At 45.8% G+C, this 17,908-nt stretch overlaps 1 protein-coding gene across 1 annotated transcript in view; it reads right to left on the bottom strand.

Moving 5' to 3' along the window:
* Positions 1-17,908, bottom strand: part of TRAPPC10 (trafficking protein particle complex subunit 10) — an 81,409-nt gene that overhangs the window by 23,683 nt on the left and 39,818 nt on the right. The window contains exons 6-11 of the mRNA XM_045540782.1: positions 15,468-15,579; positions 12,765-13,012; positions 3,741-3,887; positions 3,003-3,117; positions 2,071-2,147; positions 829-920 (exon numbers count right to left, since the gene is read on the bottom strand). Coding sequence (XP_045396738.1) covers positions 829-920; positions 2,071-2,147; positions 3,003-3,117; positions 3,741-3,887; positions 12,765-13,012; positions 15,468-15,579 — 791 coding nt within the window. The remainder of the gene's footprint in view (positions 1-828; positions 921-2,070; positions 2,148-3,002; positions 3,118-3,740; positions 3,888-12,764; positions 13,013-15,467; positions 15,580-17,908) is intronic.

The raw sequence follows: 17,908 nt of genomic DNA, 5'->3' as shown, positions 1-17,908 counted from the left end.
ACTAGGAAGTTCACTTAGATGATCTATGAATCCCTTTCCAGCCAATTCACATCAGTTCAAATAAATTATTTCTTGCTTCATCTAATGAAATTACTCTACTTAAGACAGATTTCAAGACCTCACTTCAAACACATTTTTTTTTTTTTTGAGAAAACGTAAAGCAAACATCTTTTCCCTTATATCTCTTTTCAGTGCTTTGAAACAGCAACTGCTAGTCAAGATTTCTTCTCCTCGACAGGCCGATTTTATCAAACACACTAGAAATATGCCAAATTTGAGTCTTTTCTCTGGTATCAAACTCTAAAGCTGGAGCTGGAATGTAATCCTCATGCCATCTGTACACACCTCCGTTTAGTCTCTCCCAGATCACTCCTCCCTCACATTCTAACTCATGCAGTTACTTTACAACACAGACCTTGAGGTCTTCAATCCTTTTAAAAAATATTTGATAAAACTAGAGAAATGCTATACAACAAATATTTAAGAATCTATAGCCAAACTTACTTAGCAGTCAGATGTAGATTCTTTAATACTTCCTCATATTATTTAATTAAAGTTAAATATAATATTTTTATATAATTAAATAAATGTAATTAAATTAAAGAACCTCAAATACCAATAACATTTGTTAGGGGTAACAAGCAGAAAATCTCTCCATTTGGTTTTCAGAGAAATCAAAAAACAAAATGATAAGGATTGGTTAAGAGATTTTACATTTTCAATTAACAAATTTATGTACACTTTATATTAAACTCCATACATAACAAATCTTCTCTTGCTATTCATGTGAAATGTTTAAAATTCAAAGAAAAGTTCAAGATCAATTACATGTAAAACTCCGCCAGGTCTTTTCCAACAAACTTAGCAGATCGAATCCTCCCAATGCTTGTGTACATTTCAATGGTAGCGTGGGACAGCTCCTATGGAAAAGTAAAACAAATATAATCATATACTTGAATTTTTTTTCTTTCTTTTCTTTTCTTTTTTTTTTTTTTTTGAGACAGGGTTTCAATCTGTCTCCCCGGCTAGAGTGCAGTAGTGTCATCATAGCTCTCTGCAATGTCAAACTCCTGGGCTCAAGCGATCCTCCTATCCCAGCCTCCTGAGTAGCTGGGACTGCAGGTATGCACCATCATGCCTGGCTAATTTTTTCTATATACTTTTAGTTGTCCAGCTAATTTCTTTCTATTTTTTTAGTAGAGATGGGGTCTTGCTCTTGTTCAGGCTGGTCTCGAACTCCTGACCTCAAGCAATCCTCCCGCCTCAGCCTCCCAGAATGCTAGGATTAGAAGCATGAGCCACCATGCCTGGCCCATGTACCTGAATTTTTAATGATAGACAAATACTACATTTATTTACCCAAAGCTAAAGCAAAAGACAGTTATTAATGTAATATTACTTTTTACTTTGCATATATTTTTGTGTTGAGTTTTTCTATAATATGTAATCAAAGTCAGTAACTTATATATAAATTATGAAGCATAATAATAAAACAAATACCCACAAATTAATCCAAAATACAGTATTTAACTTTTCAAAGTACTTCCCATATGTGGGGAACATTTTTGATACTTTTCTCCCCTGTCTGTGTAACAGGAACAAACCATTAGGGGCAACTCTCTAATGCTCTGCAGTTCACTGTGGCCCAGGAACACAGGCGAGCCACTGAACTTCTACCCATGCTGCTTTCTGAAGTCTAATTTAAATCTTTCAAAATCAAGCTCTGCCCATGTTCATATTATTCCTTTTTATAAAGAAAAGGATTCATTACCCTCTCTTAGAATTTCTATTCTACTGAATGAGCAAACCCAATTTGAATAAAATTGTAAGTATTCAAAGATGCCTTCATGCCTAATTATTAGTACCATGGGTACTAATAAACATTTGATGAACAATAATTATTCCCTGTTTTGTCCACCACTCCCTAAGGCACCAAAGAAAACATAAAGGCCAACAAGAAGGAGGTCCCAAATACCAGCTCCTTCCCAATCCAAAACGCTATGTAGCAGGACAAAGTCTTCCAGAAACTGGTTCGCTCCGTGGACAGACAGGTACAACTGTAATACTTACTAAGTAGTGTTTTTCAAAAGCTTCCACTGATGATAAAGCTTCTTTGAGTTTCTTATAAGGACTCTGAGCTGTGTTGGCTTAAATAAAAAGAAATGAGAATCCTTCTTCATCTTCATTACATACGGTCATACAAATTTACATTCACCTTACAACACAGCAAGTAGATGGCCTCATCTGACTCTTGTGGAAATTACAAACATAGCCATGCCAACCAAAACTGTATCACTATGTATATTCTTTTCCAATTAATATATTCCTAAAGTAGTCTTAACTCTTCAGATATACTTCTCTGATAATCAAGACTAGAATTTTTAGAAATAAGCATTACAAATACTCCAATGAATTAAATTACTTCCAAAATGATCTGAAATGGTCTCAAGTTCAAACAATGTAATATAAATATTATACTTTCTCCCTTAAAAATTTATTCAATTTAGTAAGAGTACTTTCAGTTCATGAGGTATTCTTTACTATACATTATCAACAGTTTTGCTATAATACTCTTATCATATTTTTGTACCTAAAACAATTAGTAATGGTCCTTTCAAAGTGCTTTACTACCCAGGAGTAATTTATTCGTTAAAGATTTGTCAGGCCACATTGTTAGAAAAAGAGATCATCTGTAATTGAGATGGAGATTGGCACATTTAAACTTACTTCACATGGGCTGTAAAAATGTCATCATCAGCTCATTTAAGCTTAGGAGAAACTCACATACATCTTTGAAAATCCTTCCAATTTCGTAAACTATTTCTAACATTTCTTTATGCTATTGAAAGGTAAAATGTCCTATGTATTAATCTAGTCAGCTAATAATGGAAATAACCTCCCAAATGGTGAGTACTTAGAACTTGAGTTAAATGCACCAAGTCACAAAGGATATTTTCCTTACTTTCTACTGTACTACTCGCAGAGGTACACAGAAATAGTACCTGTTTCCGGGCGCTCAGCTCCCAAACCTGCCAAAAGATCAACTGTCCTATTGAGATCTTCTGAGTCAGGTCCTTTTTCGGACACAAGTCCACACAGATAGCCCAAGGACTTTAGCTGTTAAGATAACCCACAATTTCAATTAATTTGCCATAAGAGTCAGCAGACAATTCAATAATTTAAAAATAAAAATTCAATAAATGTATTTCTTCTAAATTTAGCTTTCCTATCCAAATGATTCATATCTGGACATAAAAATACAACTTATTGGGATCATTTCAAACTCGTACATCCTGTACGACAGCTCTGAGGGTAGTAACCCTCTGCTTCCACCACTCACATCCCCACGTTCCCACGTTCCCCCGAGCTTCCAAGGTCCACTGCGCCACCTGCACCTCCACGAGCTCTAGCAGCCCGCCCTGCTGCACACAGCACTGTCACCGCCAGCGGGACCAAAGCCGAGTTTCTACACAGTGTTCCCCACTTCGTCCTTCCTTGCGTCTCCAGCTCCTGGCGCAGGGCCGCTTTCATGGTGTGAGCACAGCAAGTGCTGCCAACGTGCTGAACAAGCTGACATGCAGCAGCAACTGTAACTTCTGCGGCTGCATCCAGACCCAGCCTACGGTCACCAGCGCTGCCGCACTGTGATCTAAGTGAGCAACACTTCTCCTGAGTGCTGATCTCCCCATCGCCCAGGCAGGCCCGCAGAGAGGCACGAGCACTCCGCGCTGGGGCGGTACCTTTTCTGTGGCGTAGCTCCACAGCCCCACGGTGTGGGCGATGTTTGAGTCTATCTGCGCCCGGTCACAGCAGCCTTCGATCCTCTGCAACACCTCCAGACAGCTCAGAAACACCCAGCAGTCCAGAGCACCAGGCGGGACGGAGACCTGAGGGGCACAAGAGCCGGCTGTGAGAGCGCACGGCGAAAAGCACAAACCAGCGCTCTTGCTAGAATGTTCGACACTCTCGGCCCCCGCGTGCAGCTACCCACTCTACTGTGCTGTCATCTCAAAAGCTACAGAAAATAAAGAGGGGCAGAGGACAATGATTACCTGAGTTCACATGGGGAGAGAAAAGGAGTGTCTATACCCAAACGTTATTGGGTTTTACGTATTTGATGGTAACGAGCAACTGAGCAGGATATAACCTTCAATTATGTATTTTAAAAACCTTATTGAGAAAACAAAGCCTATAAAAGATCAAATACCGTCACTTACTCTGAGAGCGAGAACTGGTTACACCTCAGTCTGAAGGGGAGATAGGGAGGGAAAATTAAGACCTCAGATGACTGCTTGGTCACATTAAAGAAATATCGTAGCTGGGCACAGTGGCTCACGCCTGTAATCCTAACAGTTTGGGAGGCCGCAGTGGGAGGACTGCTTGAGGCCAGGAGTTTGAGACCAGCCTGGACAACATAGTGAGACCTTGTCTCTGCCAAAAATATTTTTAAAAATTAGCTGCTCGGGAGGCTGAGGCAGGAGGATCACTGGCACCCAGGAGTTCAAGGTTGCAGTGACCTGTAACAATGCCACAGCACTCCAGCCTGGGTGACAGAGCAAAACCCTGTCTCTAAAAAAAAAAAAAAAAAAAAAAAAAAAATTAAATAAAGACAAAAGAAACATCATGTTCAACAGCAGAAACTAAATACTGAGTAGATATTATATGATATGTAGGAATGACAGTTAATATTTTTAGGTGTGATAAAGGCAGTATGATTATATTTATTAAAAAAGAGCTCCTATTGCTTAGATACACACTGAAATATTTACAGATAAAAGGTGATGTTTGGGATTTGTGTGAAAAATAATCCAGGGGGAGCAGACGGGTGTAGACGACACAGGGACGTGCGACTGCTGTCTGCTGAAGGACCCTACAAATTCGTATCATCCTCTCCATTTCTGCATATACTTCAGCTTTTAGATTTAAAAAGAAATGTTTTATTATTAGAAATGCAAAGCATCTAATATACATAATCAATTCTACACCTAATATATATAATGGATTCTAAGCTGCCTGTTTCCCCCCACATTAGCATGTGTGAAATAGGAGTGTCTCTCAGTCAGTGGCATGTCACATTTACAGTAACTGGCAATGCTGACTTTTTCTCGGTGGCGCTGATTTCACGACGTATCTCTGTTTGGGTGAAACATATAACCTGGCACTACTCAAAATGGGAATGGAGGAGGGGATCCCGCACTAGCCCACAGGCGAGGAGCTGCATGTGCCCATGACACTGACTCAGGGAAGGCGTCCTCCAGATGCCCTGAGCACAAGTAACAGGAAAGGCTCTGGGATCAATCAGCAAGGACCAAAGAGTGCCATTCAGTGTTCCTACAAAAGCTAAGTAGCACAATTTTTAAAAAATGGGATAAACTACTTACAATCCTTTGAAAAAAATCACCGTAAAAAAAGCTGCATGATCAGAAGCTACTGTTACAAAGTCATACAACTTTCTCACCCCAACAGACCACACCAAAGGGAGTACAGAAGACTTAAGTCAGCTGGATGCAGCTTTGAGACCCTGGGCAGCATCCTCACCAATCCAACCAGAGCGCGCAGAGTGGCGACCTCACCTTGCATGGTCCGAGATGCCAGGTGACCTGGGTACTTCTCACCTCCCAAGACACTACCACCATAGGTACTAACTCTGTGAAGCTTCCTGTAAACGTGCCACCTCCCCTGGGCACACACTGGTGACAGAAAGACCTCATGGGACATTATGAGACACTCATACAAAGGAGGATTACACACAGTGCTCTAGGGCAAGATGAACACACAGAGAGGGAAGGAAAAGCACTTGAGTAAGGGCAGAGGAGCCAACAGAGGGTGCCAGGGCAAAAGTGGCTGGGCACATGTGGGCAGCTCCACAAGCAGAGCACCTGTGCCTCAGTGGCTGGGCTGCTCTCCAAAGCCAAGTAAGGGAAACGTGACAACGGCAGAGGATGAGAGCAAAGTGACAGACACCACAGACACACACTCAGAAGAGCCCAGAAAGATATGCGCCAAACTGTAAACAGTAGTATTAGTTAATATGTGGCAAGACTATAGAACAGATGTTTTCTTGGTATATTTACTTTCTGCAAAGACCAAGCAGCACTTTGGTAGGTGTGAGCCACAGTATTTAAAAGTAGCAGCATTAGGCAGCAGCAGCTCTGCTGAGGGTCAGAACAACAAAATCCAACGGCAGCCACTGGCCGCCGCGCAGGTTTCCGCTTCAGCTTCCAACCCGGAGGAGGAGGGAGAGAGCAGGCAGGTCCCTCGTGCAGGCACAAGCGCACAACCAAGGACAAATGCAGGGTTTTCTTTCAATAGGCTCCCAGCCAGTCCCACCAGGTGACCCCCAGCCACCGCTCCCTCTGGGCACTCAGCACTCGAGGTGCCATGTGGCCTGGGACTGCTCTGGCTTCTACCGCAAGCCCTCCTCGGCAGTGGCTCAGCGGTTCCAGTGCCTGTTCTCAGACAGCACCGCAGCTTCCTACGGTCCTATCACACGCCATTTCAAGATTTTATTGAAAAAACAGATGCACGTTAATCTGGCAGGCGTAAAGTGTGTAGTGGCACCTCAAGGTGATGTCACTTCCCACCGTGTGTGCCCCCTCAGCTCCCAAGCAACCCCCAACCCGGCACCCCAAAGGGGACCAGGCCTCCTGTTCCCTCTCTGCCCATTTCAAAGGCCTGACAGCGGCGGCCCCGTGGCAGCCAGCCCTTCAGCAGCAGGGCATCTGAGACTTTCAGAACTTTAAATGAAACAAATTTATTTAAAATATAATTGTAGTGGTAGTTTTTTCATTACTTTAAAAAAATAAGTAACAAAACACACACAGCGAGGTACATAAGGGGCACAAATCCTGAATTTAGAGGTCAATAAATTTTTTATCCGTAACTACCACCCAATCAAGAAGTAAAATCTCTCCATCATCTTAGAAGGTTCTCTGTGCCCCTCTTCCCAGTCAAGAGCCACCCCAAACAGGCACCCCCTTCTCACTTCCGTAACCACCGATCACTTCTGCCGGATTTCTGAACTTCATAGAAATGGAATCCCACAGTACGCGCCCTCTTCTATACATATGGAGCCTTTTAAGATTCAGCCTTGCCGAGTCTGTCAGCAGCTGGTTCTCTCTATCTGCCGTGTGGCACGCCCTTCTCGGAATAGGCCACAGTTCACAGCCCCTTCCCCTGCCACGCGTCGGGGTTGTTCCCAGCATCTGGCTACTGTGGATACAGCCATTTGCAATGCCATCCCAACCGCAAGGGGGGGCCCTTCCAGGACTCAGAAGCCCTCCCCAGCCCCTTGGCGGCAGCCTCAGAGCCTCGGGAGGACACGGGCAGCCTCAGAGCTCCTCTTCCGCAGGACCGTCTGTCTCTTTTATAATAAAATCTTATTTTATCCATTATGGTGGAGCTTGAGAATTGAAAAAAAATCCCACAAACTCTGGAAAAGTGTGACTGTCCTGCAGCCATGGTCGTAAACCATCCAAAGGAGCAACAGCCCCTTGCTCCTGAAAGGCAGCTGACGCCGAACGTCACGCCTCCGCCAACGTGTAGGAGGGCCACCCGACCAGCACTGTCTCGCCAGGAGCCACACCTCTGCAGGCGGTGGCCACCACCCGCAAATGCCACGCCACCCCAATCTGTAGAGACTGCGTCTGCTCTGCTCCGAGAGCCCGTGACCGACCAGCAGAGCTCTGTCGTTTCACTTGCAACTGGGCGGTGGTCTTACTCTCTCCTGACAATTCCCATTTCCCTAATGAGAAATGACACCGACACCGACACCACCACACACTTCTTGGCCATTTAGATATCACCTTTTGTGAGTAACAGACTCTTTAAACTAATTTCTTAATATATATTCTTTGATTTTCTTACAGCTCCTCCTCCTCTCCTGATTCCTGTATTATTAGCAACGGCAAGAACCATTTTACCATTTTTCAAGCATAAAATTAAAGGCATTCTTCTTATTCTTTCTTCTGATAAACCTACCTTTAAATATAACCCACCTACTGGAAAGTACGAGAGTCCCAGGTGACTCCCGGCACGTCCACTGTGCACGGAGAGTCACAGTGGCAGCAGCCCGGGAGCCCCACGCCAGCCACTGGCCTTCCACAAGTGAATCACCAGGCAGGCTCACAAAAGAGTGGTTTTGCTTAATTTTGAACTTTATATATGAGGAATCAAAAAGTACATACTGTGCCTGACTTCTGCTCAACCATCTACGTGTTGTGAGATTCACCCACTGCAATTCACTCGTGCTCACTGCTACATGCTATGCCAGTGCGTGAACACAGCAGAACAACGTCATCCCTTGGACATGATGGACATTTGGGTTCTTCTCAGTTTCCAGCGATGATGACTCATGGCGCCACAAGCATTTCTGTACTTGCCTTTTGGTGCACGTGTGTACGTTTCTGTATATGCTGGGGAGGCTGGGTCACAGCATATGCATGTGTCCCATTCCATCTGATGTCACCAAACAACTTTCCAAAGTGGCTGCACTGATTAACGCTGTCATCACTAAATGAGCCCCAGTTTCTCCGCCCTCTGCGAGTGCTCCCGGAAAGCCTTTCTGCTCGTCTCTGGTGCGTGTGTGCTGCTGATTTCACTGAGGGCTTGGTTTGTGTGTCACTGTGATTAATGAGATTAAGCACCTTTTCATATGGACACTGCCCACCTGGATATATCCTCTTTCACCTATTTTTCTATTGATTTGTCAGTCTTTCTTAATTGAGTTATATGAGCTCTTCACATATCCTGGCTAAGAGTCCTCTCTCGACTACGCACACTGCAAGTGTCCCCCGCCCTGTGGCTTGCCTTCTCACTCGCTAAATAGCGCCTGGTAAAGAGCCCGGCGTATCACTCTCCCTTATGGGTAGCGCCTTTCACGTACTGCTTAAGAAACGAGTGCCGACCCTAAAAGTCGTGAAGACATCCCCATGTTATCTTTCAGAGATTGCTTGTTTTACCTTTCATATTTAGATCAAAACTGCACCTGGAATTAATTGTTTAGGGTGTGAGATGAAGATGTTTTACATATGGATATCCAGTGGACTCGTCGCCATGTATTCACTCAATAAATTTTTCTTGAATCCATCTATTTAAAATCTACCCAATCGCCCTCGTTCAGAACTTCATCCTCTCTCCCTTGGACTGCAGCAGACGTTTCTAAACTCTCTTCCTGGCCTCCACCTAACTCTTCACCTCTCTCTGCCCTCGGCCCTGCCAGGTTCCAACACCTTTCGCGGCACGCCTGCTCCATCAGGCCACGGCTCCTACTGGCTGCAGAACAAAAGGCAAAGACCTCCAGATCCTCCCTCCCGATCCTCCTGAACCTCGTCCCCAAGCCTCACCCCGATGGTCTAACGAGACTAAGCTCCTCGATAAAACCACTTTCTCGGCCTGAAACGTACTCTCCCACTGGCCATCTCCAGCCACATCTACCTGGTGAGTTCTTACTCACCCTACTCATGCCCTAAATATAAGCTACATAAGGGCAGGGATACAGTCTGTTCTGCTCTCTACTGGAAATACAGTGCCCACTACCATGCTTGGTACAAAACAGACGCTCAATGAATATCTGCCGAATGAATGAATCTTTTTAAAGTGAGCTCACACAAGACCTCCTCTAGAAACCTTTCCCAGCACCCCGTAAATGTTCACTGAACTGACCTGAGGAGCCCCGCAGAGTAGCCTTTTCCTGTTTATGGTACACCTGTGCCTGGACAACGCTTCTGCCTCTGCCGAGGCACTGTCCAGACAACACTTGTGGGCCACTGGCTCAGTGCACGAGACAACAGGCTGCTGGCTGGTAGGTGGGGCCCGTGTCTTCTTCATTTGGCTGCCCTCTTCTCCTGCCATGTTTTCCGCCGTGCCTACCAGGGGAGCAAATATTTCCTGAATGATGCCTGACAGCTCTCTAGCCCTGTCCAGGGAGCCATCGGTTCCTGTGATCCTTCTTCAGCAGCCCCACCCCCACATCCCTCCTCCTCCTCCAGGCCATTCCTACCACCCTTCCTGTGCAGGTCCTGGAGACTCAAGGCTGCCAGGAATCTAAGAGGTACAGCACAGGTAAGGAGATGCCTCCAGCCGTGTGCATCCAGAGGAGACCAGAGGGAAACAGGGAACAGGAAGCGGGTCATTAGAAGAAAACAGATAGCAAGTGAACAGTGGGTGCAGTGTCCTCGTCTGGAATCCAGCATTCAGCTGTGGACACCTCCCCACAGGGGACACAGAACTAGAAAGTGCAAAGAACTGAAATAAATGTGATTAAAAGTAAGGGGCAGCTTCCACTCAAGGAAAGCTCAAGATGACAATGACAATTTTCATTCAGAAAAGAAAAGAGCCAGGAAAAAAATTCCAGCATGGCTTGTTTGAGGTCCTGAAATACAAAGCACTGAAAACGCCCTCTGTGGACCTCCCACACCGTGCACGAGGGCCTGGAAGCACCAAGAGGCCCCATGTGGCTAACGTGAGCCCCAATGCTCCCACGGGACGGTGGGGGGGCTACACCATCTATTACTTACACATCTCTTTCCAGCCAAAAGGGTCTTAAGGGACCTACTTGTATTCCTTTCCACAATGGAGAGAGGCATGCCAGCATTCAGAGACGAGCTTGGGAAGGAGTTAGGAACCTGCTTCACAACGGGAAAGCTGATGAGAGGAGCTGAGTGTGCTGCCCCACAGGGAACGAGTGCCAAACGGTGCCTGCGACTCTGCCCAGCCCACCTGTGCTGTCTGCAAATGCCCGACTGAGAAGGCAGCCACAGTGCAGCAGGTGCTAGCAGGCAACACCGTCAGGGGAGAAGGAATCGTCTTTCCCAACCCGTAAGTGACGTCTCTGGTTGGCGTCTCAGATCCGCCTTCCACACTTTTCCGCCCTGCTCTCTCTGCTGGGATACCGTACGGAACAGCCCATGGGCGCCCTCACCTTCCAGCTTCCAGAAGGCCGGAGGAGGTCAGAGGGGAGGAGGTCAGAGGGAGGAGGACAGGGGAGTGGTTGTGGGTACCTGTTCCCTCCCTGCAGAGCTGCTGCGGCCAGCAGCCCCCCACCATCAGGGCACGGCCCATCTCAAGGCTGCCTGCTCTGCGCTCGCCCTGAATGGCTCTGAGGACTCTTACCCTCCTCTCTGCAGGTTGGCAGCCATGCTATTATTAGTCAATGCTCTAAGGCTGGAAAAATAATTCGGGAAAATTCTTAAATCCTGGAGTTTGTGATTTGGCTGTGCCCAGCATTAAGGAACTGGGTCTGCACTATCCTACACCTGCCCCAAACTGTGCAACAGCACTTTCTAATAAACCCTCCTGGGGTCATCTTAATTTGAAAATGCCGTATCAGAACGACTTGGACTCTAATACACACCCCAATTTTTTCTCCCTACCAACTAGTAAGACAAACATCTCTAAGTCGGGTAAAATCTCCAGGTCCACGTGGACACAGTGAGCCCCGTTCTGCGCATGGACAGCAACCTCACAGCCTCATCCCCAGGGCTGCACAGCCAGGTGCGAACAACCAAAGCAGATCTCTCAATCTTTGTAGTTACAGGTAGCTAAAAGAGTATCATTTTGAGATAGAAAATGTTATTTTCCTCATTTGCTTGATCAGATATCTAAGGCAAGAAAAATAATTTGATAAAACTCTTCAATTCTTAAATCTATGACTCAGGCTAGGCACTAATGAGATTAGCTCTGAGATAAGAATTTCTCCTTTGGAACTTAAATAATTCTACTTAGGTAAAAAAAAAAAGGTCTAAATATTTTAAGGTTATTTAAACTAAGTGTTGAGCCTGTTATTTAGTATGCTAGAGTACTATAAAATAAGTTACCATGTTATGAAATACCAGCCCTCCCAACGGTTTGGCTACTATACTAAACTTAGACTCGAAGAGACCTTGGGAACTCCCCTGGGACTTGGATGGTCTGGACCCTATGGCTAGTTACATGAGTTTGGGCAGGTCACCAACCACTTCCAGATTCAGTTCCTGGTTTATAAAATGGAATCAGACCACTCACTTAGGAGCTCTCACTGGGAACGGAGCGCGGGGTGGACACGAATCCTCTGAAATTATACGTGACATTTTATAAGTGCATATGTGAACTGTTCTGGGTAAAGAGATCACTGAAACAAGAATCAGACTGGTCTTTAACACTCCTTTCCCTCACGGAAATGTTCATGATTCTATGGGCAATAGGAGTTCGGTCATCCTTGGGTGAATGAATCTTGAAAGGCAAGTATTTCACTAACTGGTGTCTTTCACACACCACAGCACACGTACACACGCTTATTTTTAACACATCTTCCATCAGGCTTCATGCTACTGATGGGCAGGACACGGCCAGCTGTGTGCCACTCGCATGGCTACCTGCATGGCCATGTGCAAAGCCATTTATCTGAAAAGCTAGTCTTGAAATAAAATAAATGTCTGTGTACAAAACTCATCTGCGTGTGCATCAGATGAGTAATTTTTATCAGTGAGGATCAGCTCACACAATATAAGCCAAAGTTACCTTAAAAATTATACTGAGAAACTGTGCTACGAGACTTGCTTTGGACCAACATGAACGTCACCATGTGGCGTGAGCAGAAATTATATTTTTGAGCAATTAATCAATGTGAAAAGTAATTATGCATGTAATATACTAAAAATTAAAGACATTCAGAGAAAGAAAACTCTTTCCTAAGCACAAACAGTTCAATGCCTGGGATTTCAAGGTTCAGAGTTTTCTGTTTGAACAATCAAGAAATGGGTAAATTGGGAAAAGAACCGACTCACTTCCAAGAGCTTCAGTTCCTGCACACAGCTGTGCAGCAGCTCTAGGGCGCGCTGAGCCACCTCCCACGGCCTCTGCAGGAAGAGGAGCAAGGTGCACTGGCGAGAGAACAGGTAACTGCGCAGATCTAACAGGGTGGCTTCTTGCCTCTGTATCAATTCCCGCTTCTCCATATCTATGGGCTTTCGGAGGATCAATCCGTTCCAGCTCTTCACCGGCTGGCAGAAAAAAGTCAGCCAGTTGGCACCATCTAAACAAACACACATCATGAATGGCGCTGACTACGGGTACTTCACCTTACTGAGATTCTTGCTCAGGACTGTGCGGCCTTGTGGACAGAAGGCAGCTCAACAACCGGTTACTCTCTGACCACTGCCCCGCCCCCTTTAGTCTAGTGACATTCGCCCATTCAGCTCCCAGCACCTAGTGGCTGAGCACAGGGTAGCAAGACCCAGGCAGCAAGGCACACCGGCTCCCCACGCCCAGCAAGCCAGGAGCGGGAGCTGAAGTGGTCGGCAAGCCGTCAGAGACCTCAGGCTCGTCTGGGGCTGGAGTGCAGCTGTTCCCCTGACCACCCTGGTACTTCTGTTTTCCTCAGACTCTGCATTTTTCTGTACTTATCCCTACCTGTGTCAAGCTCCTACAGGGAGGACTGAGCAGCAGCAGGGGAAACCCTTGCCTGTCAAAAATCTCAACAGGGCTCCCCAAATATGATCTTGAAATCAACATAAGAACCTACAATAACAAGTCATTAAATCTTTATGGAAAAAGGCTTTCTAATCTATTTTTCTCTTTCCAAAAGAGGTGTCGTAACCAGTTCATTCTGCATTCGTACCAGGAACTGACTCAGCATGAGCACACTAAGTGTCTGCAGTGCCAGCCGCTGCCGACAGCAGCCCTTGCTGGGCTGAGCGTTGTCCCCTCCGAGTCCCCACACCAGCAGCGCCGTCTGCCAGGCCCTGCCCAGGATTCTCCAGGGCACTCCCACGTGTCACCAGGCCTCTGTGCCAAGGGCACCTCCTCAGGGAGGCCACCCAGCCATCCTGTCTAGAGTCCCACGGCACCTCCCTCACTCTAACCCTCACCCACGTTCCTCTCTATCGGCTACGATTGCTACCATCGGACATGAGGTTACACGTATGCCTTCCATGCCTGTCTCCCTTCATGCAAGCTCCAGGAAGGGATTTTGTTTTATTCCTCGCTGTATTTAGAACAGTGCCTGACCCACGGTGGGCCTGCAATAAGTATTTGTTGAATAAAACAACAAAAATAATCTCTTCATAATAATGACAAGTCAGCCACAAAACTTGGTCCAGGCTTACTTTTGGCTTGTAAATTGCTCCAGATTTATTTTAAAACTGAGAGGGGGGAAAAAAAAAGAAATTATGTGAATTATAGGAAATATATAAGGTTTTTTTTTTTCAATTTTTTTTTTTCTAGAGATAGGCACTTGCTCTGTCACCCAGGCTGGAGTGCAGTGGCACAATCATAGCTCACTGCAGCCTCAAGCTCCTGGACTCAAGTGATCCTCCCGCCTCAGCCTCCCAAGTAGCTGGGACTACAGGCACGTACCACCATGCCCAGCCTTATATGAGATATTTAAAAGACATATATGTATAATATGGATAAGAAAAATATAAAAAATAAATATAAGAAATATACTTTTACCTCTTCAGATTTTTTTTCAGTTAATTGCTTTGGTTATGTGTTTGTATTTGCATGTTAGCAGAACAAAATATCCAAACCTGAACTTCATAAAAATTGGCTTGGGGTGAGTATCCACCAGCGACATTCATGATTATTTGCAGAGTCAGGACAGTGCCCATAGCTGGCGCTGACTGTCCCACAACCTCATCTCCCTATATACGGCTCTCTAGCCGACACAAGGGTTCCCTGAAATCACTCCTTTCTTCAGACACAGTGACAAGGGTTCTCCCAAAGAATGCCCAGCAAAGGTGTCTGTCTGAGCATTGCTTGTGTTGGCAAGAAGCAGAAAACAACCCAAATGTCCAACAGCAGGGATTGCTGAATAAACTCTCAGGAATCTCCACTGAAACACTGTGCAGCTGTTGACAAAAACATCTTAGAACCGGATCTGTTACCTTGGAGAGATGCCCACAATGGACCATTAATAAGAAAAAGGAGTTACAGAGAAACGTCTAAATAATATCATTTCTATCAAAACATGTATTAATAAAAAACAGTGAGGAAACGATTGTCAGTTTTTCTTTATATATGGTTTTGTTGTGCTAATTTTGTAATATTAAAAGAAGAACTTAAGATACCATTTAAAAGCTTACAAGAAAGATGAACACCCACTACAAGGATGTTATCTAAAATAGCAAGGAGCCCCTGGGTCTTACAGAGACGACCTGAGAACAGCAGTGAGAGAGCCTTCTCCTCTCATCCTAACCAGGAGGTATGGAAGCAACGCTGGCAGGCTGCTAAGTCACAGGCAGGACATTTTAGATCTGAAAACAGCTTTTTTTAATGCTTTTATCACTTAAGTCTTTTCTAAAAAGTAAAAGTGACTAATTCTTAATTCTTATTTCATTTCCTGTAAGAATCATGAGAATACATCTGATATAATTTATACAAAAACTACACAAGATGATGCATCATTAGGTAAATGGCAGCCTCAAGACTACTTGAAAGCGGGGAAACTATGCTGAGGAAAGACCCTGTTGCTGAACAGCACTACTCACCCCCGGCCCCGAAGTTGACGACGTACTGTGAGAAGAGGGCGTCCAGCTCGTCATACTGCACCAGCGCGTCCTCAAACTGCTGCAGCATCTCAAAGACAAAGGCAAGCTCCTCCTGCGCACCCAGAGTAAGTTTGAGAAAAAGCAAAAACAGAAATCAACGTACTGGAACAATGTACAGACATGAAAGACTGCAATAGAGAAGAGTACACAGCATTATGAGTAACGTTTATGCTACACTAAGCAAAAATCGATTTCATGACCATAACACATCAACATTCATGCACCCACAAGGTGCAAACGACCACGATGATTTCTGAACAGCCACCTTGACCCCTCAGTAGCACTGGACACAAGTGGTCACCCTCCTATCCTTGGGATATTCCTTGCAGGGACACCCAGCCGCCTGTATCTCCCCCTCCCCCTCCACGCCGCGGCTCCTTCTCCTCTGCCTGCTGGTTCCTCTTGTCCCCCAGGTTCTCCACTGGAGGCCTCAGGGCTCACCCCTGGACTTTTCTTTCTGCACTCACTCTTCCCTTTTAGTGACCTTACCCAACACACGGCTTTATAGGCCATCTACGACTACAATCACCAAATGTGTAACCGCAGCACAGACCAGACTCCTAGTTCCCGCTGCGTGTTCGGCATCCTCACCCGGATACCTAGCAGTCACTGCAAGCTTGCATGTCTCACCTGAATTCCAAGCCTTTCCCGCGATTCACTCTAGCCACAGTCTTCCCCATGTCAATGACAGTCAGAGGGGGACCCAAAGTCCTTTCAGGGGTCCCCAGGCCCTGCAAGGTCTGCTTCCCCACTCCTTCCCAGCATCTCCTCTCTGACCCCACTCACTCAGCTCCACCACCAAGGCCCCCTGCCTCCTGCCCACACCCACCAGGCACACAGCTGCCTTGGGCCCTTGCACTGCTTCTTCTTGAAGCCTGAACGCTTCCTTACTCTTCCTCTGAATACCCACATGCCTGCTCTTCAACCGCCTTCAGTATCTGCTGTGCCACTGGCTTGGTGAGGCTGTCCCTGAACGCTTACTTAGAATGCCCCCATCGTCAGCCCCACATCTCTGTTTCTTGATGCTTCCATCCGACCATCTGCGTAACTTCCTTGCTTGGGTCCCCTCCTCTGTAATACAGGCTCGTGAAAACCGCTTACTGATACCATCCCGGCACCTTGGAGAGTGCCTGGCACATGCTGGTGCTCAGTGATATTTGTTGAACAAAAAAAAAAAAAACGTAAGGAGATGGTCACAGGTGATTTTTTCTTTTTCTTATTTCCATTATTGCACATGAAAAAGTAAAAACCAGGAGAACATACACAAATGTGTAAATCTACACCTTGACATATCCAGGTATTTGGAATCCAGCCCACTTCGTGCATCTGTGGACACTATCCTGTGACCCCATAAAGGCCTGTGTCCCACTCACCGGTGAGAATCGAGAGCACAGACCGGACCCGTGGCCGGGCTCAGACCCAGAGGCCGGCACATCCCGGCCGTCACTGTGTTAACTGGGTAACCTGTGCCTCTCTGGATAGGAAAGCTCCCCTCCCGTGAGGTTTCCGTGAGGATCAATTTCTATAAAACGTGTAGGAGAGCCCTGGCACACAGGTAAGTAGGCAGTTCGTGTCAGCTACCATCCTCTCGTCAACTGAGACCCAGAGCAGCAGGGGACAAACACCCACGCTGTTCCTGCCAGAGCCCCGGGATGGCTTCAAGTTCTTTTATGTCTTGGTTCCCCTGAAAATATTGGTGGGCAGTGTTTTACAAGAGAAATCACTAAATGACGCTGAATGTTCTTTTCTTTATGAAGTATTTCCAAGACTGAGCACTCCAATGAACTAATTTTTTCTTTTTAATTGTGATAAAATATACATAAAATTGATCATCTTAACCATTTTAAGGTTACGGTTTGGTAGCATTAAGTATGTTCACCTCATTGTGCGACCAATCTACAAAAGTTTCTCATCCTCCCAAACTGCAACTCTGTCCCCACGGAACACTAATTCTCCATCCCCTCCTCCAGTCCCCGGCCCCCACCGTCCTGCCTTCTTTCTCTATGAATCTGACCACTCTAGGGACTCCATTCCACGTAAGTGGAATCACGTGGTGTTCATCCTTCCACGACTGGCCTATTTCACTCTGCACAATGTCCTCAAGGTCCATGCATGCTGTATTAACAGCATGGGTCAGGATTTCCTTCTTTACTCATTTTTAACTCTGAGCTAACTTTACACTTACCGAAATACAAAAAAACAGAAGTATTGGCCAGGTGCAGTGGCTCATGCCTATAATCCTAGCACTCTGGGAGGCCAAGGCAGGAGGATCACTTGAGATCAGGCATTTGAGACCAGCCTGAGTAAGAGTGAGATGCCATCTCTAACAACAATAGAAAAATAAGCCGGGCGTGGTGGCATATGCCTGTAGTCCCAGCTAC

The sequence above is a fragment of the Lemur catta genome, chromosome 1 (assembly GCF_020740605.2).
Source record: "Lemur catta isolate mLemCat1 chromosome 1, mLemCat1.pri, whole genome shotgun sequence".
In the NCBI taxonomy this organism is placed as follows: domain Eukaryota; kingdom Metazoa; phylum Chordata; class Mammalia; order Primates; family Lemuridae; genus Lemur; species Lemur catta.
The sequence above is the reverse complement of the archived record's forward strand: the minus strand, read 5'-3'. Positions and strand labels throughout refer to the sequence as shown.